Source organism: Salvia splendens, chromosome 20, assembly GCF_004379255.2.
Source record: "Salvia splendens isolate huo1 chromosome 20, SspV2, whole genome shotgun sequence".
Taxonomy (NCBI): Eukaryota; Viridiplantae; Streptophyta; class Magnoliopsida; order Lamiales; family Lamiaceae; genus Salvia; species Salvia splendens.
Window position 1 is genome coordinate 15400643 of NC_056051.1, and position 26019 is coordinate 15426661.

The window sequence follows — 26019 nt, forward strand, 5'->3', positions numbered from 1 at the left end:
TCCGCTAAATTTTAGTCGCGAGGGATTTAATAATTAAATACTGGAGTATTTACTAGTGGAGAAATATTTACTTTTAGTTTAATTTTATAAATAAGTGATTATTGATATTAATTAAATTGATTATTATGGAATGTGTTATAACGTTAACTTATATTTAATATACTGATGATTTGGCGAATTTTTTATGGGAATAAATGCAAGTAATAAACGATCACAACACGGAAAATTACGTGGTTCGATTTACTGAGGTAAATCTACGTCCACGGGAAGAAGAGAGGGCAAATTTGTATTGCTTGGTCTCGCTTACAGATTACAATACTGATTTGCTATAAGATTCAGGATCTAGAGAGCTTAACCTTCGTCTATCTGATCTAAGTTCTATTTATACACTCGAACTAAGATCGTGGTTTGCAGCCCTGGTAGTGGGGTTGATAACTGCTTAATACCACTAAATAGATCGTGGGTGTAATGGAGGTAGTGGGGTTGATTACATGGGTCCACTATCTCCTTGTTCGGTCGAATACTGAGACCGAACTGCTGAACTTTGCCGATCAGCTTTTGCCGGTCTGAGAGTTGAGCTCGATTGGTCGGCTTTTACCGAGCTATAGGCTGTGACCGAACTCTTTGGTTGTGCCGAACTGATACTACCGAGCTATAGGCTGTGACCGAACTCTTTGGTTGTGCCGAACTGATACTCTTTCTTGGGTGCCGATCTGATGGGCCGTCACTGCTATCGGGCTCGCACTTATTGTTTAGTTGTTTAGTTCGTATCCCATCACCACCCCCCCCCCGAAAAGCGAAGTGAATCACTTCGGCATTTCGGATAAGTGTAAGGGGGAGGCTGACGTCAGGGGACGTGCTCTGCACGTGTCTGCATTAAATGTGACAGCAAATCCGGCCAGAGAATCCAGAAAAAGTGGGATTTGAAACGGTGCGACGAATTTGAAATGCCTTTGCGAATCTGATAAATATTTCCTCTCTTCATCATTGGAATACTTTTGCGATTATTTCTTCGGTATTCTCTCTCTTTTTCGTAAAATTTTCTTCCGTTTCTTCAAGAATTTCTTCAGAGACTTTCGACCATCAAAGAGTAAGAATCATGTCTTCTTCTTCTGAAACTGTTTCTGAATCAGGTAGTGGTAGGAAGGGGGGTGAGGGGTCTTCTGGCCGGAAAAGGTCCGGGGAGAAGACGGTAGAATATTTTCACAGCATTTTGAGTAAGGATACTGTGATATCCTTACACGGAAAATATTTTCTTCCTGGGGGGTTAGTGGTGATTCCCGACGACATTCATAGGGCTAACTCGCCGCCGGAGGGTTATGCCACCGTTTACGAAGCCTGCTTAGAATGCGGGCTTCGTTTCCCTCTTCCCCCTGCCTTTGTAGAGCTTCTTGATTTTTTTCAACTTCCTTTAGGTCAGGTGACTCCAAATTCTTGGAGGCACTTATCGGCCTTTGCTGCCGAGCTGCGTAGACTAGAAAAGGATCTGTCTCTGAGGGCAATCCTTAATTTCTTTCAGTTTAAGAGAAAGGGATCCTGGTTTTACTTGATCCCTTTACAGCCCTTCAGAGCATTCTGTAAAACCAAATGGCCGAAGTGGCAAAATCGTTTCTTTTTTTACAATAGGACAGCGGCTCCGGACTTTTCCTGGAGAGGGCCGAAGTCCGTAATTCCTCATCCTCGGGTAGAACCGTTGGACGAGCTCGAGGGCGAGCTCAATAAGATTCCCATGATTAGGAAACAGTATTCGGAATCTGAGCTCGTCAAGGGTGACTTCGTGTTCGATTCCTCGTCTTCGGACGAAGAGACTGAGGGTGAGGATTTCTTTTTTATGCTTTACTGCTTTAGCGGCGAAAACTAACTTTGTTTTCTCGCTTTTTGGCAGTGAACATGCTAAGCAGGCTAGGTCGCAAATCCTCCGAATCCAAAGAGCCGGAGAAACAGAGAGCCACCAGCTCGGCGTCTGATGCCGAGAAGAATCCGAAGAGGCAGAAGACCTCTTCGAGTCAGTCTTCGGATCCAAAAAAGCCGGAATCGACTTCGGCAAAGGGGAAGGCGAAGACTCAGAAACCCCCAAAAGCGCCACAGAGAGACATTGTCCTGGGGGGTTGTGGATCCGGAGCGGTTGCGGCCACTTCAGAACATATCTCTGAGCCCTTTTTATGGCCAAAGGACTTTGTGGAGGTGAATTTCCTTCTTGATTTTCTGGTTTTGCTTCTTTCCTATATTTTTTGTGGCCCCTCTGTTGACTTTTTTCCTTTTTCCATTTTCAGAGGAACAATATGCTCTGCAAGCTCGTCACAGTTGAACTCTCTAAAGCGTCCAGCGATTATGATGAGATGCAGAGGAATTTGAATGCTGCTCGTCACCAGGCCGAACAGGCTCGGGCAGACTTTGAGGAGGCAAGGGCCGCTAGGATCTCGGCTCAGGATGAAGCCCAGCGTGCCAAAAACCAGCTCATCATCCAGAGAGAGCAGTCGAAACAGAGGGAGGCTGCTGCCGTGGTTGCTCAGGGGGAGGCTCTCCGTGTTTACACGGAGAAACTCTTTTTGAGCAATCAATTTTCGGCCCTTATCGGCGATCTGCTGAAATTGATGACCGATAACGCTGAGCAGGAACCCGAAGTCGTTTTGTCGCTGTATGGCCGAGAGATTGCAGCGCGCCTCCAGAGTCTGCCGCTCCTTGAGGAGCTTGCGTCTTCATCGGTCCTGCTTTCTGCTGAACGAGTCCGTAATTGCCGTGCTGACCGTGACGAGAACATGGAGGCCATCTTTGCCTCCTTGGGGCCTGTTTCACCCGCTTCAATTTTCAAAGAGGGTGAGCAGGAAAATGAGGCCGGCCGGGAGACCGAGCAGGAGGATCAGCAGACCGGCGATGGGGGCGCCGAGCAAGAGGGAGGGAGTAGGGAGGCCGAGGCTGAGACCGAGGTAGACAAGGAGAAAGAAGCTGAAACCCACAGAGAAGCCGGAGACGAAACTGGCGGAGTATGATTTCGTCTCCCTTCTCTTAGTTTAGTTTCTTTCTATTTGTAAAATGGCCTTGAAGCCCTCCTTGTGTAAATTTTTTCTTTGAATGAAAAAATTCTCCTTTCTACACTCGTGTCTTCTTTATAGCTTTTCTTAATCTCTTTTACTCCTATTGTGGTTTACTGCCTGCTCGGTAAACTGAAATGCCGAACTGACATAGCTACTTCGTATTCTTTACTCTAAGGAGCTGGAGGTACTTCACTGGAAGCGGCTATACTCTTCGGCTTTAAATGAAGCTGAGAAAAAAGCTATAGATGACCAGATGAAGTATGACGAACTCTTGGCTCGTTTAGTGGAGCTGGAGTCCAACAATAAGGACTTAGAGTCCATAAGGAGAGATCTAGAGGCCGAGCTGAATACTGTCATCGCTGAGAGGACTGCATATGAAGACTTCATCAGCGGGGCGCGGGGGAATGACTATATCCGAAGTTCAGAATCAAGTTGATGAACTGTGGGAGAAGCTTCATGTACTCCGGAAGAACAATGTGCTGGAGAGCTCGGCTTGCCAACAAGTTGTGAAATCATTGCGGCGCTTGGCTTCTCTGTACGACATCATTCTTTCCCGGCGTCCCGCGATCGAGAGATTCCTTAGCCGTTTCCCGCTAACAGACGCTCACGCTCCAACTCAAACCTCGGATCCACTTACTCAAACTTCTACTCCAAATCAGCACCGGACTCAGGAGCAACCGGAAACGTCAAGACAAGAACGTACTCCAAGTCAGCAACGGACTCAGGAGCAACCGGAAACGTCAAGACAAGAACCTACTCCAAGTCAGCAACGGACTCAGGAGCAACCGGAAACGTCAAGACAAGAACGCCCTGAAGTTCGTAGAGGAGTGGTGAATATGAGTGAGCAAGATCAGCGAATGCTTCGTGAAGAGACTCTTCGCCGCCGAGGTGCTAGAACTTCCCGGACTCAGAGAAGAGGCGGTAGGTCGATCAGAGCATCTCGTCCACCTACTGATTCTTCAACTGCTCGGAACGCCCGAACTCAGCATCATGAGGACTTTTTGGATAGGTGGCTCAACTTTAGCAACCGTAGACAGTAGAGCAGTCCTTTGTAATGGTGTAACGCATTCTCGTAGGGCAGCGGAATTGTATGCCCAACAAGACTTAGTAAATGAAATTTTTTCCTTTCGCTTCTATCACTGCGTATTTACAGTTCAGCGATTTTTTATTTCATTTATTGTACTCGTCCTCGGTCTTATGAAGTAAACTCTTCTTTGACCGGACTGAGTTAGTGTCCTTATTTGGCGAGTTTTATCGCTTGGATTGGACTTTCCCTAGTTAACCGGAGTGGTTTCTGGCTTATTGCAGTTCGTTTCAGACGAATTGCTTGTTTCTTAAGCTGAATTGTGGAATCTTGTATCTTCCTTAGAAGCTTGGACTCACAATTGTCTTTAATACATGATCTAAAAAAAAGGGGATCAGCCTTTAAGGAACAATATACCTCAGTAACATTTATAAGAGACAAAACGCACATAACCCTAGGACCGAACTAGACACAAGAACAATAAAAATAAGAAAGCACATAACCCTAGGACCGAACTAGACACAAGACTGACCGGACCTTGTCTCTTACAAATAGAACTTCTTGAGGTTGGAAATATGCCATGTTCGGGGTACTTGTTCTCCTGACATGTGGGTTAATTTATAAGACCCTTTTCCCAGGACTTCTGACACCCGATACGGACCTTCCCAGGTGGGTTCAAGTTTGCCCAGCTTTTCTGCTCGGCTTACTTCATTGTTTCTCAATACGAGATCTCCCACTTGAAACTGCAGCTTTTTCACCCTTTGGTTATAATACCGGGTTACTTGCTCCTTGTACTTGGCTTCTTTTATGAAGGCCAATTCTCTTCTTTCTTCGGCAAGATCTAGTTCGGCTCTCAGTCCGTCGTCATTCAGTTCTGTTGAGAAATTAAGAGTTCGGGGGCTGGGTATGCCGATCTCAACCGGAATTACGGCTTCAGTGCCGTACACTAGACTGTACGGAGTTTCACCGTTGGAGGTTTTTGGTTGTAGTTCGGTAAGACCATAGGACTTGAGGAAGATTTTCTACCCATTGTCCTTTGGCTTGTTCTAACCGAGCTTTTAATCCTTTCACCAAAATACGGTTTTGTTACTTCCGTTTGTCCGTTTGCTTGTGGGTGAGAGACCGAAGTGAACCGCTGTTGAATATTCAACTCTTGGCACCAATTCTTGAATGTTTTGTCAGTAAACTGAGTCCCATTATCCGAAATGAGGATATGGGGTATGCCAAATCGGCAAACTATGTTCTTCCAGACAATCTAATGCCTTTGAGCTTGTTATCGTAGCTAATGGTTCAGCCTCCACCCACTTTGTGAAGTAATCCACGGCAACGATCAAGAATTTCATTTGCCGGGGAGCTTGTGGTAGTGGTCCTACTATGTCTATGCCCCATTGCATAAAAGGCCAAGGGCTTTGCATAGCACATAGATCAGTCTGCGGCGTCCTTGGGATATTTGCATGGATTTGGCATTTCGTACATTTCTTAACTAGCTGTACTGCTTCTTGTACCAAAGTTGGCCAATAATATCCCCATCTCAGAACTTTTTTAGCTAATGCTCTAGCTCCGATGTGGCTACCGCAAGATCCTTCATGAACTTCTCTAAGGATGTAATCCGTCTCTTCTGGTCCTACACATCGCAATAACGGTTGAAGGTAGGACTTTCTATATAGGACTCCTTCATGAAGTTCATACCGAAGTGCTCGGCATGTGATTTTCCTTGCTTCTCTCTTATCCTCGGGCAGTTGTCCTTGATCTAGATACTTTAACATTGGCGTCATCCAGTTTGGTTGAACTGGTTACTGAGTGTACTTCAGCTTTCATCAATGCTTCTGTGCGGTAATTCCTCCACCTTTGAGCTCGGATATGAGGCCAACTTACTTAAAGTATCTGCTCGGCTATTTCCCGCTCTGGGAATGTGGATTATCCGAAAATAAGAGAAATTTCGGCTAATACTTTGCGCTTTGTCCAAGTATTTTTTCATCCTTTCACCACGGGCTTCACTTGTACCCAGCATGTGATTCACTATGACTTGTGAATCACAATGAATTTTGAGAGATTTGACAAGTAGATGTTGCGCTAACTGAAGTCCGGCAAGAAGGGCTTCGTATTCGGCTTCGTTATTAGTGGTTGGGAATATGAACCGAAGTGAATAAGTTACTTCGTGTCCGTCGGGAGCGATAAGTAGAATACCAGCTCCACTTCCTGTCTTATTCGAAGCTCCATCTACGAATCCAATCCAACAGTCCGGCGGCTCTACTTCGGGTTTCTGGGGCTGTGTTAGTTCGTCATTGGTAGGATTTTTCTGTTCGGCAATAATAGGGATTGCCTGATCGAACTTTGCCTCTACAAGAAAATCTGCCAAGGCTTGTCCCTTGATGGCTTTCCGAGGTAGATATTCTATTGAATGTTCTCCCAACTCTATGGCCCACTTGGCAATTCTGCCTGATGCTTCTGGCTTAGTCAAAACTTGCCGAAGTGGAAGATCGGTTAAGACGCATACTTTGTGAGCATAGAAATATGGCCGCAGTCTCCTTGCTGCATTTACTAATGCCAGAGCAATTTTTTCCAGAGGTTGATACCTTGTTTCGGGACCTCTTAATGCTCGGCTTGTAAAGTAGATAGGACGCTGCTTCAGGCCTTCTTCTCGCACAAGCACCGCGCTAATGGTTTGATCTGATGCTGCTAAATATAAGAAAATCACTTCGGCATCTGTTGGAGCAGAGAGAGTAGGAAGTTCGGTTAAATAACTTTTGAGTTCGTCAAAAGCCTTTTTCTGTTCGGCTCCCCACTCAAACTTTGGTGCCTTCTTCAAAACATTGAAGAACGGCATTTGCTTCTCGGCTGCTTGGGAAAGGAATCTATTCAGTGCGGCTAGACATCCAGTTAGCCTTTGCACATCATGTATTGACTTCGGCATTACCATGTTCTGAACAACTTGAACCTTTAGGGGATTTGCCTTGAGTCCTTCCTTTGAAACCCAACAACCCAGAAATTTTCCCGAATCTACCAAAAAGGTACATTTTTGGGGATTGAGTTTGAGGTTGGCTTTTTTGAGCACGTCGAGAGTGGATTTGAGATTGTTTTCGTACTCCGAAGTGCTTCTGCTTTTAACAACTATGTCGTCAACATATACTTCAACCTCTTTTCCGATCAGGTGCCGAAATAGCTTATCTACCATCCTTTGATATGTGGCTCCGGCATTCTTTAAACCAAATGGCATCTTTTTATAAGCAAAAATACCGAAGTCAGTAATGAAAGCCGTTTTTGAAGCATCATTCTCATCCATTAAAACTTGGTGGTATCCTTTATACAAATCAAGAAAACAGAAAATTTCGAAGCCTATCAGAGCTTCTACTTTTTTATCTATGTTGGGAAGGGGGGGGTAGCAATCTTTAGGACAGTGCTTATTTAGATCCGTAAAATCTATGCACATCCGCCATCCTCCTTCTTTTTTCTTGATCATCACAGGATTGGCCACCCAAGAAGGATATTTTACTTCAAATAATACATCCGCTTTCAGTAATTGGCGGACTTCGTCATGGATGACTTGATTTCTTTCTGCCGCAAAGAGTCTTTGCTTCTGTTTTATAGGCCGGACTGAAGGATCAATATTTAACCGATGTGTAATTACCTCGGGAGACACTCCAGTCATGTCCAACGGAGACCACGCAAAGACATCTTTGTACTCTTTGAGGAGCTGGATGGTCTTTTCCCGGAGTAGAGGTGTTCCCGCGAAAACCGATCTTGACCGTTCTGGATGGATCATCTTCGTATAACTGAACTTTCATCGAGTTCGGCTCCGGTGTGACTTCGTTCATTTCGCCTGCCTCTGACTCCGGCTGCTGTGATTGCTATGCTTGATGGTGCCGATCTGATTGTTCGGCACTTTTAAGCGCAATCTGCAAACATTCTTTTGCTCTCTTTTGATCACCTCGGATGACTGCTATCCCTCCTTTAGTGGGGATCTTGATTGTGAGGTGATAAGTAGAGCAAATGGCCCGAACTGTGTTGAGCCAGTCTCTTCCCAGTATAATGTTATACGGGGATCGAGCTTTTACCACAAAAAACTCGATCACCGTACTGGAGCTAGTAGGCGCTCTTCCTACCGTAATCGGAAGGCTGATAATACCTTCAGGGCGGGTGTCCTCCTGGGCGAAACTTTTCAGAGGAATTGGGGCCGGACTGAGCCGAGCTGGATCCACTTCCAGTTTATCAAAACATTCTTTAAAAGAATGCTAACCGACGCTCCTGTATCCACAAACACTCTGTGGATCAGTTTGTTAGCCACTCCAGCTTGAATGACAATAGCGTCTTGATGAGGAGAAATGGCCGGGACGGGATCTGCATCTGAAAATGTAATTACTTCCTCCTTCTTCAGCCTTTTATGTGTTGGCTCCTCTCGATTGAAGCCTCTGCGCTCTGATTTTAGAGACGATTTAGTCTTCCCGGCTGGGAGAGCGTCAATAGTCTGGATCACTCCATCATATTGCGGCTCGTCATCGTCTTCGGGATCCTGTTGCCTTTTAGGATCCTGAGGAGCGCAGTTCGCACTTCTCTGTTTCTTATTCTTTTTCGGCGGCTTGCTTTGGTATTTTTTTAACGTCCCTGCTTTCACAAGAACATCAATATCTGCTGCCAAATTTCGGCACTCCTCGGTATCGTGACCGTGGTCTTGATGGAAGGAGCAATATTTATCCTGACTTCGGCGCGTGGCCGATTTCGTCATCGACTTTGGTTTTTCGAACATATCAGAATGCAGTTCGAAAATTTCCGCTCTCGACTTGTTCAATGGTACGAACTGAGCGGGGGGTTTCTCAAGATTGAGACGTGGTCCCAACCTGTCTTGTACCGGTGCCCTTTGAATTCTTTCAAAAGGAGTTCGGCGAGGATGCCCCTGATCGCTATGATCGGGCTTCCTCTTGTCTCCTCTGGAAGAGTTGTCTAAAGACCGTTTTCGACGGTCTGCCTCATCAGCACGAGAAAACTGGTCCGCAATGTCCCACATCTCTTGAGCTGTTTGCGGACTGCATTCAACGAGCTTTCTGTAGAGAGCTCCTGGCAGAATTCCATTTTGGAATGCCGAAATGACAAGTAGATCATTGAGATCATCTACTTGTAGGCATTCCTTGTGGAATCTTGTCATGAAGTCGCTAATCTTTTCATCGCGACCTTGACGTATAGAAAGCAGCTGAGCCGAAGTGATTCGGGTTTCCGCTTTCTGGAAGAACCTCCTATGAAAAGCATCCATTAGATCTCTGTAAGATCTAATGCTGCCTTGAGGGAGGCTATCAAACCACCTTCTTGCGTTCCCGATGAGCAGCTCGGGAAACAGCTTACACATATGAACCTCATTGAGACCTTGGTTCGCCATATTATACTGATAGCGTCCCAGGAAATCATGAGGATCCACTAACCCGTCATAAGTCACTGACGGAGTTCGGTAATTCTGTGGCAACGGAGTTCTGGTGATATCATCCGAAAATGGAGTCTTCAGCGCTCCATACATAGTGAATCCGACATCTCTACGGTATGGTGGAGATGGAGTTCTCCTGTGATTTCGGTAACAAGGAGGAGAAGGAACATATCGGTGGTGAGGATTCTTTCTCCTGGAAGATACGACACTACTGCGGGTAGTGACTTTCATGTCTGGAGGGGGAGGGAGAATCCGCCGTTTTCTTCTCCGGCTTCTGGCTCTTTTGCAGGAATGTTAAGAACTCATCCTGCTTCTCAGCCAAGAACAACTTGACAGCCTCATTCAAAGCGAGCTGCTGGGGAGGCTCGGTGCGATGACTTTTTGAGTGGTTTGTTCTTTCACCGTGAGAACTGGAGGCAGATTTCTCCCGAGGCTGTTTTCCAGACCTACGGGCTGGACTAGCTTCCTCACGTTCATCACGGACGGAAGTATGGGTATTATGTGATCTGGTATGCATTTTTTGGTGGAAGAGGATCAAAAACTCGCTTTTATCACAGTTTTGGTTTTCTGTCGATTCCCACAGACGGCGCCAGTGATGATTTGGTGAATTTTTGATGGGAATAAATGCAAGTAATAAACGATCACAACACGGAAAATTACGTGGTTCGATTTACTGAGGTAAATCTACGTCCACGGGAAGAAGAGAGGGCAAATTTGTATTGCTTGGTCTCGCTTACAGATTACAATACTGATTTGCTATAAGATTCAGGATCTAGAGAGCTTAACCTTCGTCTATCTGATCTAAGTTCTATTTATACACTCGAACTAAGATCTTGGTTTGCAGCCCTGGTAGTGGGGTTGATAACTGCTTAATACCACTAAATAGATCGTGGGTGTAATGGAGGTAGTGGGGTTGAATACTGAGACCGAACTGCTGAACTTTGCCGATCAGCTTTTGCCGGTCTGAGAGTTGAGCTCGATTGGTCGGCTTTTACCGAGCTATAGGCTGTGACCGAACTCTTTGGTTGTGCCGAACTGATACTACCGAGCTATAGGCTGTGACCGAACTCTTTGGTTGTGCCGAACTGATACTCTTTCTTGGGTGCCGATCTGATGGGCCGTCACTGCTATCGGGCTCGCACTTATTGTTTAGTTGTTTAGTTCGTATCCCATCATATACTAACTACGATTAAATGATAGATAATAGATCACCAAATCAAGCCATAAGATTATATAACTATTTCGATTTAATTCTTTTTTCACACAATGTATACAAAATTAATGATAATTTTATAAGGATTTTAATGAGATTTCACTCGCATATGTTCGCATATGTTCTGGTGTTAAAATTGTAAAATAAAAATATCTTGAATTTTTGTATTTTCCAAGAAGTTGATTTGTATTGGTTTACATTGGTTTCCCTCCCCTATTATAAAGGTTATTTATCTTTAACTCACAAAACTGTAATGGTCGTCATTCTGACCTATTTCTCATATAATCACATTCAGAAAAGGTATTGAGGTAGTTAGATCTATGAATTTATGTATTATACTCTTAAGTTAATTTCTAAACACATTAATCAGATTCAAAAAGGGCGGTTAGATAGTGATATTAATATTACATGTATATTATATAATATGATATATATATATATAAAGGGTATTAAAATAGTTACCAGACATTATTTAAACTAATAATTTATAAAATGTGTTATCTTTTAATGTGCACCGTTTTGGATTTCTTCTAACTTCATATGCAGACTTGAAGAGTTTCTCATGGATGAATCACTTCTCTGCACTTTTGCAGTCTCTGTGTAGGTACCGGCCTGTGTTAACCTTTTTGTCTCTCTCTTTCCTTTGGAGAGGGTGGCTAGCGGCTCCTTTTTTAGGGTGTTAATGAATCCCTTTTTGCATTACTGTAAAATTAGATTAGTTTAAATAGAAAAATATCAATCTATAACTCATTTATTGGGCAAGTCAGATGGGTCATTCAATTAATAGCTTTTACTGTTTCATTCCTTTTTCCAAGACACAACGGCCACTCATTTATATTCCTTCTAATTAATTTGGCAATTTTAAAACCTAATATTGTTCATGCATTCTTAACCCTTTTATTGTTTTTATACTTATTAAAAACTTACTAAAATATTATTTGATATATATTTTAAAGGAGATAAATGAGAGGTTCTAATAATCATTCTGTTTTTTTGGAATATGTATTGTTTTACATGTGTGCAGTGCTGCAGGTTGAGTTTCCCTCCCCTATAACTGCCTTAAAAGTCATAAACTTTGGTGATATTCCAGTTTTTCCATGAACTACGAAAGTAGTATACAAAGTCATCAACTAATTCGGACTGTGCAGATTTCCTATCCGACCCAACCATGATATTTTCCGGTAAAATTATGCAGACGTGGCTAGTCTGAATTCCTATGTGGAAACGCCAAGCCGGAAAGTACACGTGGCTTTGACCGATATAGGGAAAACTACCTTAAAAGTCATGAACTTTTCAAAAATTCTGATTTTTCTCATGAACTACAAATGTAGCATACAAAGTCATGGAACGCAAGATCCTCGACCACTCATCATATAAGTCATGAAACGCAATCTACACAACCGATTTCATCCAGAACAACTCAATAAATTCTTAGAAAAATTTTGACAGATTTAACTACATCTATCACCAATTTCGTCAAAAAAAACCACCAAATTTTCTCACATCTACAACAACAACAATGGCCGTCTCCACACCCAACACCCCGACCTACTTCTACAACACTACCAACGCCTTCTGCAACATCATCAGATCTTAAAATCCACCGTCGTCGTCTCTTTGTTTCTGGCCACATCGGGACTCGGGAATCGACAATTCCAAGAAATCGGTGAAGGGCAAAGCACCCCTAGCTCGCAGTGGAGGAGCTTCAAAACCTTCTTCCACTCTTCCGGAACCCCAACGCCATCCCCTTAATTCGACGACAACCTCATCTTTGACAATTACCTTAAATTCTCCCGCTTCACTCTATCCGATGTTGATACCAAGCCGATGCCGGATTTGTGGCCGCGGATAAAGAAGGAGGTGATGGTTGTCATCGTTCAAGAACCCACCATCATCTGTTCGCCATTTTTGACTTCAATTATGCGCTCAAATTACTTTGTATGCTACATTTGTAATTCATGGGAAAAATTGAGAATTTTGAAAAGTTCATGACTTTTAAGGCAGTTTTCCAAATTAGATTAAACAAGTCAATACTCACGCTAGCTTAAAAACACATGTTATCTCGCTTCGTAGAAACAGAGATTAAACAGTTAGTCTACTGATTTTGTAAGCATGGAAAGAAGAACATAGAACTACCAAATCACTGTGAGTTGGAGTAGGATGTAAGTTGTGAAGAGAGTGTTGCGGAGTGATTTATAAATTGAGTGATAAAATGTATTTATAGAACTAAGGCAATTAAGCTTTATTTAAAATAAACAAATAAATGAAAATTAAAAACAACAAATGAATAAAATTTGATATTCAATAAATTAGTACTACTACTATTTTACACATGAAGCACTAAAACATCTGAACTAACTAACTAAACAATTATTTGAAATCGTGATAAAGCTTTAATCATATTATAACATGTTTTAATTGTTTAATACTCCCTCCGTCTCATAAAAATATGAGTATAAAATTGATAAAGTAAGAGAGAGGATGAGAATGATATGGTAAAGTAAGAGAGATAAAGAGAATGATAGTTAAAGTGGTGTTAGTGGATAGTGAGACTGCACATATTTTTGTGGACTGCACATATTTTTGTGGGACGTACGAAAATGAAAAGTGCACATATTTTTATGGGACGAAGGGAGTATCATATTTTACCGCGTAATATCATGTTCAGGTCGTTATCATGTCGTGTCAAACTAAATTGAATCGTAAGATATTAACGTTAAATGTATGGCTAAAAAATTTCGCCATGACACAAACATGCACAAAGCTAATGGTTATGGTTTGGGTTTAGGGTTTATAGTTTTTTTAGGGTTTACAGGAAATGGTTCAGGGTTTAGGAACTAATTTGGGTTTAAGAACTAATTTGGGAGGTGAGTTATTGGGCTTATTTGACGTCCTCAAATTATTGACTTTCATTGATTCTCTTAAGAATTTGGATTCTCCACATAATATAAACCCCTATTAAGCAGCTTCAAATTTACCCCCAAATCTATATGTGAAATAATTTTAGTTGAATTGAATTAAATTAAAATCATAAAAAATGTAAAGTTTAGTACTCTTCATTTTGAAGCAAATCAAACTTTAGTAACTAATTTAATACACATACAATAATTTGATAATTATTTATAAAATTAACAAAAGAAATAAATAAAAATTTAGTGCTCCTTTCGAAACAAATCAAACTTTGATAATATTTTAATGACTATTTATGAAAGTAATCTTGATATAAAACATAAATTTTAGACATTAAAATTTAATAGCCAGTTCAATACAAACCATTTACGAAATTAATCCAAACTTTCAGAGTCACATCAAATCTAGCAACCAATGATTAGATTGATCAAAATCTAACCTTAGAAGGGAAACTTTATTATTTTTTTATTAGAATGAAATCAACAACTATGATATCATAACACGATTTTCCTTTTTCTCATAAGAGCCTTCCAAACCTAACCAATGTTAAAATACTTACCCTATAAATCCATAGCAGATAGCATAACCTTGAGGTTTTCAATTTGAGAAATGTTAAAATAGTTGAAACTTGTAACATTATCTAATTTGTTTTAGAGTTACAACTGAGAAAACTCTAAGTGCCAACCTATTTTTGGAAGAAAAACATTTTACCAACGGAGATACAATAAAACTGCAACTTACTGATTTAAATATACACCTTGAAGTCCTAACCTATCGTTTCAAAGAAAAACGTCTTACTAACTGAAATACGTTGAAAACTGAAACTCCGATATATAGTATTACATCAGTGTGTAAAAGTAAACATTCGTGACTACCTTGTCCTCGTTCGTACTCAACAACACGATTTCCAAAGTGCGAACACAATTTAAATGCAGCCTAGCTACTGCAGAGCTTTGGAGATCACCAGTCACCTTGATATTTTGTCATGTGCAACTTTTCTAGTAGTCACTTAACAAGAAAACAACACACAAGGGTGAAAATGAGAAGGAATGCACCTTCATTTCGAAGCTCTTTTCCCGAGCTCAACGAGCATAGTCAATAAAGCTTCACACATTTCGCAAGCATCGGGCTCTGTGGGCTCTTTCTTCCATGAAGAGTACACCATCCAGGAATGGTCGAGTTTCTTATCGGGCTTGACCACAACAGAGCCAGGGACTTCAGCATCGCGACATGTCACGAGGCCATCGCTCTTCTCTCCGTATCTTAGTCGTAGGTGGAGTGCCGTAATAGCCATGGCAGCGGAAACTGGGACTATTACGGGCACCTTCCGTGCTGCAAAGATGGCATCATCGTCTGCATCCTCATTTAAAATTCGAGGTAGCCAGGGGAGTTCCGCATGTGCAATGTGTGACATGGTGGCAAGCACACCGGGTCCCACACTTGCTTCGGAGTGGAACGAGATGAGAGGAATATTATCAGGAAGCTTGTGTTTACGGATAAATTCCTTTCGCTTCTCATAGGTGAGATCCTCAAGTGCTCTTATATCACCCTTGACAAAAGAATAACCATAACCATATTCAGTTACATTGATCTTGAAAACCAAGGATACAGAAAACATGCCCATAAAATTACATCTGAAACTTCACAGACAATTATCACACAATACAATTATATACTGCAAAATGCACAATCTAAGTTATCAAACACCTGCAAACTACAGAAGCAGATAATCTGCTAGTAAATTCTGAAATGTATAAACAAAGCAGCTAGAGCAGCTTATCAGGATTATACAGTTGGCATGCAATGATATTTACACTTAAAAACAAAAAAACATCAGCCAAGGCTAGTTTGATATTGGAGGTACTATCTCTTCCATTTCAAACAATCTCCAAGATTTTGAAGCTCACTCAAATATATGAGAGAAACAAGTAGCATAAGAGAGCATATTAACAGCTAGATTAAAATGACTTCTACACATTCACGGAAGGAGACCAAAAATATTATTTGTTCAAAAAAAAGGCAGTTTTCATAAAAAGCACAAGTTTGCTCCAACCAAACTGTGAACCATTCAAATGAAGAAATACACACAAAAATAAATCAATTAAAAAAAATGCAAACTATAGAATGAAAAATCCATCACATGCTTTGACGAATATATTACCCTTCTCTAAAAAATTATTATTATTTTTAGTGATTATAAGCAGACTCTATTTTCAAATGTTCGTAAAAGGCTTTTGCGATCTGAGAGAATACCAAAATATGATAAGATTAATTGTCCCTTCACTTCCTTCTTTTTTCCTTCTCCTTGATGAAAACATACGTACATTGTACATAGAGTCATAGACACAAATTTTCAATCTTTATCTCAAAATTTTGATAAAGGAGTATGAAATTGAGTTTAATATATTATACGTTTGCTATTAATGTTTTGAAGAATGCGAGACATCATGAACCAGCACTATGTGGAAGGTAAAGAGAGCAAGAACACCAAAAGAACAGGTGAAAATGAAGAATGTTTAAAATAATCAATTATAAAAATTACAATGCAACGAAGCAAAACATTCGGCCTAAGTGCTAAGTGCTATTTGCACTGTTATGATCAAAGGGAAAATCCTAGACATGTTCTCCAGTATTGAGAAACTGCCTTCGGCCTTTTTTGGTAAACCCATTCTTTAATCTTTATCACACCACATTACAAATTGAAATGCTACAGATTATAGTTCAAGAAGGTCATGTCACAAAATAACAATTAACAATAAACATCATCTATCACTCAAGTAGTTATAAGAGGAACATATATCTAACAGGCTTTAAGAATGACACATGCTGGTTAATTATAGACATGAATCAACTCGTGATTCTTTCCTCTCCCCAGTTTATTTTCTTGTACAGAATCAAGGATAGCCAGAATACAAAATTCAGCACATGAGAAAATTCATATCAAGGAATGTAAAAGCACTACAAAGTAGTCATTTTAATTATGCCTACATTTCAGCAATCTTCAAGGCTTTCTCAAGTAATAGTCATTCATGAAACCATTCAAGACAATGAAACCATTCTAGAGTATGGAAATCATCTAGAGTAAAATGATACAGTATGTAATTTGATTTGTCTAAAGTATATTGTAGTAAGTATATTTTGATTTAATAAATGCTCTATATTTTTGGGGTTTTCAAGTTATTGTGTAGCATAACAGAATGCATAATTCAATATACCAATGAGTGAGTCCGCCATAATTGGAGTAGCCAATGCAAACAGACAATCTCTCAGTGCCACCAGTTCATATTGCATAAGTATTAGGTCTCCAACACATGAACGTTGACATTTTTACATAAGAAAGAGAGTGTCACCTTAATCAGTTTGCAAATCAGAAACTCCATGATCCTCCGAGTTTCCTTGTCAGCAACCTGACCTTCACGAAGAATATCAGAAGCTATGGGTGTTCCCCCATAGGGACTCTGTACAAGTGCCAATCCTGCCACTTTATCTCTCAACTCTTGTGAATAAATAGACAAGGCAGCGGCAGCATCAACTCCGCCCTTGCTGTGGCCAAGCAACATCACACGTTTACCAGATCCCCAATATAACTCCTCTATGTATTGCTTCAACTCCCAAGCATTGTGCTCCACTGATGCCTAAGTTAGGGTATTAAAAACAAATATAAAAAAGTTGTCATGTATTAAATAATGAGATTACAAATTTAATAGTTCGGCCACTAAAAAATCAGTTACAAGTTCTGAAATAAAGCAAACAAGAAAAGTAAATAAAAAGCTGCATTACCTCACTGTGAATTTTAGCAATATGGCAAGCAAGACCCATCTTTGAGAAAAACCTCTTGGTGCTGACAAAATACAAGGGACCATGATTGCTGAAAAGTCCTGACTCATTTCACAAAATTCAAATGTTGAACAAATCGGACCACGACATATATTAACCTATTGGTGAGGGTGCTTGGTGATTTGAAAGGAATTGGATAAAGGTAGATAGTGGTAGGACAAGAGAATGGGTAGGTTTTTAAAACCCCATTGAATTGGGGGTATCAATCCTCTATACCAAGCACCCTAAAGTATAATAAATAGAAAAAAGGTCTTCAAGAAACCATAATTTGTCAAACCTGGAATCAGCAGGTAGACAAAAGAATCCGGCAGTTTGTGCACCCCATTCCTGACAACAATACATACACAGATACATGTGATCTGGTTGTAGCTCTGCCAAGTTGAAAATACAAGGACAAACTCTCATAAACCATCAATAGATTGAAAATTAAAATGACATGATGCACTGACCTCTTTATTTTATTCAAAGGAAGGTTATATTAAGAATGGAGATTTGACTTTATTAGAAGTGAATACTAATTAGGAAGATGGCTCACGCTTACTTGTGTTTACATATTGCCTTAAGTGCCTCATCATTTCAAAACAAAATTGGTCAACCATCAATAGGGCCTATGTTGCATCAACAACAGTGTGGTATCAACTGGTGTAGTGATGCTACTGACCAGAAATATTCATAAATAAGATACAACTCTTATCGATGTTCACTACCAATAGAGCTTCAGCAATACCTTATACAGAGCATCTAAAACAAATGCAGCATTGGCCTCAATCTAATGACTCGACTCTTCAAAATTTCATATTATAGTAATAAATAAATAGGGTGAAAATGAGATTCTAAACTAGTAGAAATAAAAGAAGTCATACAATGAAACAGTTTGCTACAGCAATACTCATATCTATTCTGGAGAAAGACAGTCAACAATTCATCAGCCTTGTCTAATTTATTAGAAAACTCTAATTATTCGGACATTTTTAATCTTTCAAATTTGGTAATTATGAAAGGTACTAACTGCTTCGGTTTTGGTTGAAAAAAGACGTTTAAAACATCATGTTTTACTCCTTAATAATTAGTTACCATGACCACGTCTCTTGCAATGTATATCTTCTATACGGCTGCATGGTATTTGTCGAACTTGACATGAAACACATTAAATATCATAAAAACCCAGCAATGGAATCTTTAAGGAGCAATTTTTAGTAATCAAGCGGTACAAGGACATGGGATTTGGCAGAGAAACAAATTATCACAGAAGTCAGAACATATATTTTCAAATTACTCCAAATGGGTAAGACTAATTATATTCCTGCTTTCGAACTTAAGTGACAACGCAGTGGCATTTTAATTGTATTAATTAAAAATCAAACCACACCAAGGTAAAATTATTTTGAACTTCATAATGTGGTACCTAGTTTCTTGTAACAGCTCTAGGAATCTAGCTGATCCATCCTCAACTGGAGCCATTTCAGGAGATGCTTGTAACCACCCAATGTCATCTGAAGACCCATTCAAAGTTCTCAGAACTCGAGATACAATACTGGAAAATCGCAGAATGAAGGTCACAAACAGCCCAAAAGATCAAATACAACTACAACAATTAAAGGGAATACTTCCCTACAGCTATAATTGAAGAAGTATTTTTCAAAACAAACAAAAAATAATTTCCTTTCACCTCTGCAGACGAGCATGAACACATCCCTTATGATAACCTATACACCTCCATGTTTCTATTGCTGATCTCCAAGCAAAATCAAAGAAAGAGATAAGGAGGGTCAACCTACAAACAGAAATGTTAAACAATCTCATGATCAGACTTAGAACCAACTCTGTCATGTACTGGGTGTGAGCAATGTCATTCACTAAGGACTCAATAAAGAAAGTATTGTAGCAGTAGCTTTACCCTTTAAAAACGAAGTGGACACCCCTAGAGTAATTTCTATTAACAATTTCTGATCCTGAATTGATGAATGATAGATCCTCCAGATAAATGCCATCTCTGTCAAGAAAGCCTAAGCTTGTACTGCAGTTACAATCTCTTGATGAAGATGCATATTCAAGAGCCAAATTTTGTTTACCAGTGCAGGTTCCAATTTTTGGTTGTTTGCAAGAAGAATTAATCTCTGAATCTTTTAACAATCGAATCACATCCCTCAACACAAGATCTTCTGCAAGTACAGAGTTAGAAGAAACACCATGTTGAAGTGAGAATGAAGTGAGAAATCAGACAAATCTGCATGTAATTGCGATGTTGACAAGGCTAGCAACTATGAGCAAAAAATTATAATGCTAAATACAACTTACCAATAAATTCAATCACTCGGCATGTTATACAGGAAGTTAAGCTTAAGAGGCGAGAAAAAATGTCATCCATTTCCGTACAGTAATAACAACAAATTTCTGAGAGAATTTGGTTTGCCATGGTCCCGCAAGTTCTCAAAGACTAGGATAGGCCCTGCAAATAAGTCGCATATTAGACAGTACAAGCACACCTTACATTTAACAGCTTGTGGGTCTTCCAACATCTTGTAACTTTTTTCATTTTCTTTTTCATTTCAAAAGTACTATTAGAGGTGTAAATAGAACCTACTCTTTGACTATATATGATTCGGACAGGAACTTATAAATTTTTTCACACCATAATGCAAAGTTTGTAGTATGATACTCCCTCCGTCCCCGAATAAGAGTCGCTAATTTCTATTTTGGGCCGTCCCCCATTAAGAGTCACTCTTTATTTTTACCATAAATGGTAGTAGGCCCCACATTCCACTAACTCACTTCACTCACATTTTATTATAAAACCAATATAAAAATGTGGGTCCCACATTCCACTAACTTTTTCAACCAACTTTTCTCTACATTTCTTAAAACTCGTGTCCGGTCAAAGAGCGACTCCTATTAGGGGACGGAGGGAGTACTATTCATGGACTGGAGACAGCCAAAGATCTATAAACACCTATTGACATTTCCTCAAAACCAGGTAGTTTCCTATCGACAATGCATGTGTAACTACCCAATTCCACACTCTCCTCAATCAGTCAATCCGATTAATAATATGGATCAATTACAACTGACAATAAAGGACAAGTCACAATTGTCTTTTCTTATTGACTATTCTTAGCTACAGAAGCCAACTTAACTCTAAATAATATCTTCAACATCAAATATACTCATTCAATGGCAAAAAAATGCATAGGAGTAGCTGAAAATGAATATTTTACTCAATTTCAAAAGATCAATTGCTCAATAACATCAAAGTCTAGACTTAATTAATCAAAGAGAATTAAAGATCATGGTTGCCCTACAGATATTCAGATCGCAAATACGCAATAACTGTTCAATTATTTCAGATCCCACATTTCATCGAATCAGCAATTGTGCGACAAAACTTACTTGAAGCTGCTGGAAAATGCAGTTAAAACGGGCGGTTATTCCCAAATCTGCAACGCCAAGAACACAAGCTTTTTCACCACATAATTTATACACAAATGTGTGTGTGTGAGAGAGAGAATTGCAGTAAAGAAGGCATCCCCAATTCCAATAAAGAATACAACTTTATTCATGAAATGATAAAGAAGAATCCACATTTAATAAGGGGAAAAACAGAATACATTATCTATTTTGAAGAGAAAATTGATGAAAACCTGTCACGATGGGTTGGCCCCACCAACGCCGCATTTGATGATTCCAATCCGAATCCAGAAAATAAACGGATTGGTTCCAAAAAGGCCTCCGAAAATTGAATCAATTGGCGCACCAAAAAGAAGGAACTTTTTTTTTTCCAGAAGCAATGTTGTTGCAGTAACTGTAAAATGGGAAAAGAGAGAGAGAGAAAAGGAAAAATGGAAATGGGGAATTTGAAGCATAATTAATTAGATTGGGTTACACGCGTCTGGATAGAGATGAGTGTTTGCGAAGTCAGCAGCGTAAGGTCATAAATTGGAGCCTCCATGAAAAGCGGGACTTACTAAGATTGCTTGCTTGCTTTTAATGCAACGTTTCTAGCTCTAAACATTCATTGCATTTTCGGTCCACTAAGATTTAGGCTCCTTTTTTTATAAATAAATTAAAGCTTATTAGGGCATTCGCAGTGGGGCGAAATTCCCGGCAGAATTCCCCGCAAAATTCTCAAAAACACCTCCTGCCACGTTGTAAGGACTTCCCATTGCACTGCCACGTCATACAGAATTCCCACTGCACAATGACGGAATTCCCCGCGGAATTCCCGACGGAATTCCCACAATAAAAAAATTCACAAATTAAACAATTTCCGGAAGTAAACAATTAACGTAATTAAAATTTCGACACAAATAGGAAAAACATTTCATTAAAAAAAGAAAAGTACATTTCACCAAATTTTTAAAAAAATACATTTCAATAATTAAAAACTACATCAACGACGACCCCTATGCTGACACACTTCTTCAATAATATCGTTCTGGAGTCGAACGTGGGCTTGTTTTGGCGCATGTCGGCAATGCACAGACTCGATCGACTTCGTCATAGGGTATCCCCATGCGTCAGCATCATCATCATTGGCCCAATCGGTCAGTGTTGGACCTTCATCTTCGACGATCATGTTGTGCATGATAATACATGCGTACATGATGTCGGTGATGCTGTCAACGTACCACAGCCGTGATGGACCCTTAACTGCCGCCCATCGAGCCTGGAGCACACCAAATGCCCGCTCCATATCCTTGCGCGCTGCCCCCTAACGTTGCGCAAAGTATATAGACGGTACCAAAAAATTGAAATAAAGTGGAATTCCGCGCGGAATTCTACGCGGAATTCCGCTTAACGCCGCGGAACTGCGTCGTCCTCAGGGGAATTCCGTATCCGTTGCGGGCATGCACAATGGCGGACGTCAGCGACGGAATTCCCGCACGCCGGTGGAAATTCCGCCCCGACGGGCGCCATTGCAGATGCTCTTGGGAGTATAAAAATAATTATGAATTTTGGTAAGTACGTGGAGTTATTGATATACCACACGCGTCTCTAAAATTGATAATATGGTTAGATAGGGGCCATACATTCATTAATACATTATAGCACTCCCCCATTCCTATATAGCCAAGTCGCTTCCTATTCAGCAGTCCCCGTTCTTATATAGCTGAGTCGCTTTCTTATTCGGATTATCATATTGTAGTTGAGTCATTTCATTTTTGACAAAAAGTATTTTACTCTTTTTTACTTTATTCTTTCTTTATCTCTCTATCTTTTTCTTTTTTATTTTATTCTAATTTTACTCAATTTATTTAAAATAATTTTTCTTAAATCTCGTGCTAAAAAGAAATATATCTATTGTAGAAGGATTGTGGGAGTACACTATTGATGACGAGAATCACATAATAATTTTAAAAGCTAAACAAAAATAAAGAATAGTTACATTCCATGACTCCATCTTCTACCCTTATATATCACTGAACCTACAGAGACTTCATCGAGATCACATCATAAACATTTTCACCGCACTAAAGTGTCCGAAATTTGAAAAATTGGTTCCTCCCCTAGCAATTTGAATAATAACTATTGATAATATTGGAATAAAAACATGCAGGAGGTGGTCACCATATATGATTGTTCAAATCCTTGGACTCGTGCAAAGGAGATTGAACTTTTGATTTTACTTATTAAGATATTTTTAGGGGAAAATGGATTCTACTTCAATAGAGATAAAATAATTTCTAAATTTTTAAAAGTGCATATTCTCGTGGGACGGACTAAAAACAAAATAATGTATATTCTTATGACAGAAGAAATATATAGATATATTATTGTAATATTCTAAATTTTTATAAAGCTCTCCTCTAATTTTACAAAAATTGAGTAATTTTTTTTAATTTATTTATCTATAGTTCACATTTAATTTTCCTGGCCCCATAAATATGTAAATATATTACTCCCTCATTCCCATAAAATCGATCATATTTCCTTTTTCGTCCGTCTCATAGAAATAGTTTATATCTATTTGTGGGAACATTTTTCTCCTTCTCTTTTACTTTATCATTTATGAGTCTCGCCATCCACTACACAATTTCAAGTACCTTTTCTCATTTTCTCTTACTTTACCAATTACGCATTAAAATTTGTGTCACCCCTAAATGACTTATTTCTATGAGACGGATGGAGTACTATATACTAATATCAATAAATTTATTTTTAAATATTTATTCTTAAAAACAGCTTTTTTAATTTATTTGAATATTATAATGTTTAGCATGACAAAATAAATAGTTATAATGCTTAGATGTTAATAAAAAAATATTAATACTCCCTCCATCCCCCGATAAGAGTCATATTTTGCAATTTCGGTCTGTCTCACAATAAGAGTCGTATTTCATTTTTATCATAAATGATAAGTAGGTCTCACATTCCACTAACTCATTTCACTCATATTTTATTATAAAATCAATATAAAAAAATGGACTCATATGTCTCTAACTTTTCTAACCCGCTATTCCTTGCGTTCTTTCAAATTCGTATCTATATTAAATATGATTCCTCGTGCCTAAAGTAAACGTGGCTCTTATTATAATACAAATGGAATTAGTTTTTATGATGACACATGGACACTAGTGTCTCTTTTCTGATGTTATTGCCATATGTCGGGGAAGGGGGTGGGGGAGGCCCCTCCTCAAATATTTAACAAAAGCTATTTTATTATTCAATTTTTATAATTTTTTAAAAATTTTCTTTATATTTGTCCCTCTTCAAATTTTTAAATTTGGCTTACATACAATTTTACTCCCTTTTATTTATATTCCTGGATCCGCCCATTCGACCTTATATTGCTTTTAATGATACCCCTCATATACTTTCGTCTACTTTGTATTGATCATACTTTAATTTCTCTTATTACTTATCTCTCGAAGCTCTTATTGCTTATGTCGCAATTGCTTTTGGACCTAACATAAAAAATTATGGTTTCACCTAGGGGTGGGTCGATACGAGATATCGTATCGAAAACGTTGTATCGTATATCGTATCGAAAATATCGATATGAAAGAATTTCATATCGTTATCGTATCGAAAGTTTCGATATATCAAAGTTTCGATATTGATAATATCAATATCGTTATCGTATCGATATTTCGATATATCGTACCGAAATTCGATATATTGATATATCGAATTTCGGTACGATATATCGAAATATCGATATCGTATCGAATACCTGTATATCGAAAATTATAATTTCAAAACTTAAAATTCACACAAAAATTAATAAAACTTTAACACAATAAAATTAATAGTGTTCTTATCTCCATAATCAAAATACAGCACAACCAAGTACAATTAAATGGATTTATATATATTTATAATTTTAAATTTTAATATGTATTGAATTTCAATATGTTTCGATATATACGATATATATCGTATATTCGATATAAAACGATATATCTCGATATAAGGAAATTCATATCGTTATCGTATCGAAAACTTACGATACGGTATCGTATCGTATCGAAAATTACGATATATCGAAAATTCGATAATTTTTCGATATTTTTCAATACGATACGAGTGATATATCATTTTTTGATATTTTTCCTCAGCCCTGCCTTCTATTCCTTTGGAATTTGATACAGATTAACAAATCTCTATGAAGATTATCACTATAAATAATTGTTGGGATTCTTCTTCTTACAAGAGATAAAAGCCGGACGTAATACAACCCAAAGAAGGAATACAAAAGAACGAACTGAACCGAAATTACAATGGAAAAAATCAAAACAGTAAGACCGTAAAAGTGTTTAGCCGAGTCAAGGAGGCCTCTTTCTGCAAGACGAGATACACCCCTGTAGTGCTCTCGGTTTGACGTGTCGTCCCCAAAGATAAAACGGCTACGTCTCTGGTGAAGCAGCACCGCAATCAACAGAGCTCCGGTGAACTGGATGGAGGAGAGGGCAGAGCTTTCGACAGGAAAAAACAATGCAGGAGAGGGAGAGAGATTATGATGCTATATGCTTTGTGAATGTTGTGTAGAGATGCATGGAATGACTAGCCTATTTATAGGCTTAGTCCACTGCTGGGGGTCAACAGCCATGATGGCTGTCATCATTGCGAGATTGTAACTGCCGAACGTTACGGGCTTTACAAACCGTTACAAGAGCTGCTCGTAATGACGTGGACTTCATCACGTGTCAGCCACGTAGGCTCTTACCACGTCATACTGACGATGTGTCATCCCACTTGGCTTGCTGGCGTGGAAACGTTGGTGGTCAAAAAAGAAAAAGAACTACACCAACCAGCCTTGGGGTCGAGCCCAAGCACCAAGCCCCACGACCAGGCCAAAAGACCAAGATCCAAGTCCACAGGCACGGGGATCGCGGTGGGGTGGGCGGCGGCGGCGCGCGCTTGTGGGCTCTACAGCCCATCTTAGTCCACTAGAAGTATTACATGTAATAATCCCACTTATTAAATTCTTGTATAATAAGCTTCTAACTTTCAATGTGGGATACTTAATTAATCCCATGGCTTCTCTCATAGCTCATTTAATTAACTAGTAATTATTTCACAACTTTAATCAATTATTTCTCACTCACCGGGAATCGGATTTGAGAAAATGAATATACCACGGTCATCTACT

The 26019-nt window shown here is 39.3% G+C and overlaps 1 protein-coding gene across 2 annotated transcripts; it reads right to left on the reverse strand.

Annotated features, from left to right (window-relative positions):
• Nucleotides 1-14312: 14312 nt before the first annotated feature.
• LOC121780685 lies at nucleotides 14313-21323 on the reverse strand. 2 transcript variants are annotated; one of them, XM_042178316.1, is made up of 11 exons: nucleotides 21068-21323; nucleotides 20817-20863; nucleotides 19728-19878; nucleotides 19502-19591; nucleotides 19327-19435; nucleotides 19099-19203; nucleotides 18835-18963; nucleotides 17707-17756; nucleotides 17373-17470; nucleotides 16943-17227; nucleotides 14313-15141 (listed from the first exon to the last, which is right to left on the reverse strand). In XM_042178316.1, exons 3-11 carry the CDS (start codon nucleotides 19843-19845, stop codon nucleotides 14650-14652), a joined length of 1476 nt encoding a protein of 491 aa, XP_042034250.1. In that variant the 5' UTR covers nucleotides 19846-19878; nucleotides 20817-20863; nucleotides 21068-21323; the 3' UTR covers nucleotides 14313-14649. The 2 variants fall into 2 exon arrangements, with proteins under 2 accessions (XP_042034250.1, XP_042034249.1); XM_042178315.1 differs by having other exon boundaries at nucleotides 19327-19591.
• Nucleotides 21324-26019: the final 4696 nt, after the last annotated feature.

Coding starts and splice junctions, on each gene's coding strand:
- LOC121780685 (XM_042178315.1), bottom strand. CDS start 19,845: ATGGCAAACCAAATTCTCTCAGAAATTTGTTGTTATTACTGTACGGAA. Junction 18,964..19,098: donor GTTCATGCTCGTCTGCAGAG/GTGAAAGGAAAT, acceptor GCGATTTTCCAG/TATTGTATCTCGAGTTCTGA. Junction 17,757..18,834: donor GAGCTGTTACAAGAAACTAG/GTACCACATTAT, acceptor TATTGTTGTCAG/GAATGGGGTGCACAAACTGC.